The sequence below is a fragment of the Eurypyga helias genome, unplaced genomic scaffold (assembly GCF_000690775.1).
Source record: "Eurypyga helias isolate BGI_N326 unplaced genomic scaffold, ASM69077v1 scaffold7073, whole genome shotgun sequence".
Lineage (NCBI taxonomy): Eukaryota > Metazoa > Chordata > Aves > Eurypygiformes > Eurypygidae > Eurypyga > Eurypyga helias.
Genome location: NW_010239200.1, coordinates 34,669 through 38,447, shown reverse-complemented (window position 1 = coordinate 38,447; position 3,779 = coordinate 34,669). Strand labels below are relative to the sequence as shown.

At 46.0% G+C, this 3,779-nt stretch overlaps 1 protein-coding gene across 1 annotated transcript in view; it reads right to left on the bottom strand.

The window, feature by feature from the left end:
- Nucleotides 1-2,306: 2,306 nt before the first annotated feature.
- Nucleotides 2,307-3,779, bottom strand: part of STOX2 (storkhead box 2) — a 24,135-nt gene continuing 22,662 nt past the window's right edge. The window contains exon 5 of the mRNA XM_010148056.1: nucleotides 2,307-2,587. Coding sequence (XP_010146358.1) covers nucleotides 2,392-2,587 — 196 coding nt within the window. The 3' untranslated portion in view covers nucleotides 2,307-2,391. The remainder of the gene's footprint in view (nucleotides 2,588-3,779) is intronic.

Here is a 3,779-nt window from a genome sequence, read left to right as displayed (position 1 = left end):
AGAGTCACACGAATATTGGTACAATGCCATGTCAACATCAATATGACATCTGTGTTGCCTGCTGGTCTCGGGGAACTTCAGGAGACAACATACTATACAGCTTACAGGTACGTCCTATCGGGTTGTGTTTGCATTACGTCTTCCTGCACAACCAGCTGCCTGCATAAATTCTGACTCGCTTACGACAAACAAGTATTTCCCCAAAAAGGTGAAATTTGGGGTTGCTGAATGCTGCCGTTAGTACTTCAGATCATTGCTGTTATGGTTTTTTATCGTTCTGACGTTTTTATTTACTGAATCGATACACACTACTCACGTCAGAGCTCGTCTCAGAACCAAAATCACAGCCAGCCACTGCATAGTATGTGACAATTCCCCACAAACACTCTGACTCTACAGTTGGCATGGAATAGGTACGGCTGGAGTTACACGTGGAATAATGAGTCATGCAAAGCATTATACGGTAATTAGAGCACATCTTGGAAGGTATGATAAGGCAGAAGGCTGAAGGCCAAGTGACTTCGATAACCAACCAAAAGCACAATAATTTCCTAGGTCTTATTGCTCCCATGAAATGGAAATTACGCACTGAAACCAAGGAAAACAGACCTGTGCATCGACGGGGCGTTCTTGAGAGAACCGGAAACCGACGGCGTCCAGGGTTAGAAAGCCGTAAATGAACTCTATCCAACTGCGTAACGTAAGGCTGAATCTTCAGTAAAGACTTCTGATGACAACAGAGAACAGGAGTGAAGCTCACATGACTTTGTGTACAGGGCCACACGTGTCACCAGAGCCTGACGAAAATACTGGGGTTTATGTACAGTCGGGTTTCATACCTGTGGACTACAAGAGCTAGACAATGTAAACACCCCTTTTCTGTGCAACAATTTGGGCTGTTGACAATGTAAACACCCTTTTTCTGTGCAACAATTTGGGCTGTTGAACATTTTAGTCCCTTTGTTATTCTTCCACCAATTTGCCTGTTCTGATTTAAACCAAAAAAGAGTTAAATTTGAAGTCAGTTTGTCGCACTAACCAGGTTGCATGAGTAACAGAGCAGAATGTGACCCTATACCTAAAAATTACTCTTAGGAGTTTAACTATCCTTAGAAGTTACTTACTCCGCAGTAATTAGCGCAGGACTAATTACTTTGGAGCAACAGTTTAGGGGAGAGCAATTACAGAATTCAGATTTCTACTGCCAACCATGTGGACACATTTAATTTCTAGAAACTAGACGCGTCCATAAAATGGTAAATTGCAAATAACATCCACTGAATAAAAAGGCCAGAAGTTTATAATTCTCTAAATTTTGTTCTCTGATAATCACTACAATGTACGCTATTTTTAATAGCCTAATTTAGGCACTCTATTTAATAAGCTACATAAAATAGATTTATGTCCTTCCACTAGAAAGAAATCAATTCTTCAGGCCATACTTGTCATTTCTATCATAAAGCATATTTTTTGTTCCAAGAAATTAGTTATTCTGATTCCTATATTAATGGCAAGTTGCAATACCAGAAGTGACACAAGAATTAGATTATGGGTTTTAAATACTTGATTTATACTGAAGACACCTGTTTTATTTCGTGTCACTCCACATTGTGGCTCCATGACAGTTGTAACTTGCCCTTCCTTCCCCACCCCCTGCCAAGTCCCACCTCCTCCCTTGTGAGGATGGAAGGCCAAGTCTCAGTAAGTAAACATGTCTCCTACTTTTGAAAGACAAGAGGAGAAGCCATCTCCCTTCCCACCCTCCATACTGAAAAAAAACCCCAAACCAAACGCCCCCAAACCTCTTTTTACACGGGTATTTGCAAGAGCGTGTCACAGAAACGCACAGTGGAAACGACTGGTTGGTATTAGTAATTCACAGGCAGAGCTGAGGTCATCACTGGTCACGTTTGGCATTGTTTTTCCTCAGGGTGATCCTGGCTGGTTACTTTTCAGCAGTGGCTCAGTTTTTGACGTTAAAAAACGATCAACTCTGCAGCAGAGTTTAGCCTCTGACCGGGGGCATCACACATCTGTGGCATTTTTGTAAAAAATGAAGTTGGCAACTGCATGGACATTGAAAATGCAGATTACACTTACAGTGTCTAGACTTTCATATATGTGCTCAGTTACAATTAAGTGAAGCAAAAAGTGTACATATTATCCCTACTGCTATTCTGTTGCTACAGAGCCGCAAATGTGAAAAGCAATACCTTGAAATAAAGATTTCTTTGTTGCCCCTAGTCTACATAGCAGCACAGTTTAAGTATTAAACACTAAAACTGTGGGCGAGATGCTTCTTGAATTTTTCCCCAAAGATGTAAACATCAGTCCCAGTGCCGTAAACTTTGCTGTATAGGATGAGACAGAAGACGGGAGGCAGGGTGACTATCAGACACTAGTGACAGAAGCTTGCAGGCAGTTAGCAGGTTTCTGCAGTTTCTCAGCTTCGCTGGCCGGCGGGTCTGCGGCGGCTCGGAAGCTGAACGTCGGGCCTGCGCCACCGTGTGCAGGGCTCAGAGCGGGGTTCTGCCGTCTGTTGCTTTCAACAATACTTGAAGTGTTGGACGCCAGGCTCTCACGAGTACTGGAACGGAAAAGAAATACATATACACACTCATATACGACACGCCTATACAGCCACACAGGAAAGGAGCACAGAGTGCCTGGTGATAGGCATCCGGGGTTTGCATGTAACGCCACATCAACGAGCCATCTCATTTTGACGGTACACGTATGCTCCTCCAAAAGGGGTTCCAGAGGGACTCGGCGGTCATCATACTGTAACACAGTCAGAGCGCTAAGTGGAGCTGAAGCTCTCACACAGACTGTAAGCCAAACCAGCATCAAGCATCTGGATTTTTCACCCTAGGAAACAGCTTCCCTCTTGCACTTGGAACACATAAATTTTCTTTCCTGACTGGTGTGTTTTTGTGCAAAGTAACTTCATCCGATCAGCACTGTGACTAGGCAGAGCTAGGAGAGCAATCACCTAACACAGCTTCCCCTGTGATCTCCTCTTCTACCCATGTCTTTGTACCCGATCTGCTAACTAAAAATGCCACTTGACATTAAACCCACGATGCTTCTAAACACAACACTACGATTTGGGGTCCTCAGGGGTCAGTGTTGGGGCCGGTACTATTTAACATCTTTGGCAGTGACATGGATGGTGGGATCGAGTGCACCCTCAGCAAGTCTGCTGCTGACACCAAGCTGTGTGGTGTGGTTGACACACTGGAGGGGAGGGATGCCATCCAGAGGGACCTGGACAGGCTCTGAGAGGTGGGCCACTGCCAACCTCATGGAGTTCAACAAGGTCAAGTCCTGCTCCTGGGTTGGGGCAATCCCAAACACAAGTACAGGCTGGGTGGAGAGTGGATGGAGACCAGCCCTGAGGAGAAGGACTTGGGGTACTGGTGGATGAAAAGCTGGACATGAGCCGGCCGTGTGTGCTGGCAGCCCAGAAAGCCAACCGTATCCTGGGCTGTATCCAGAGCAGTGTGGCCAGCAGGTCGAGGGAGGGGATTCTGGCCCTCTGCTCTGCTCTCCTGAGCCCCCACCTGGAGTGCTGCGTCCAGCTGTGGAGCCCCCAACATAAGAAGGACATTGACTGGTTAGAGTGAGTCCAGAGGAGGCCACGGAGATGCTCCGAGGGCTGGAGCCCCTCTGCTATGGGAACAAGCTGGGAGAGTTGGGCTTGTGAGAAGCCAACTTGAAGCTTGAGCCTGGAGAAGCTTGAGCCTGGAGAAGAGAAGGCTCCGGGGAGACCTTATAGC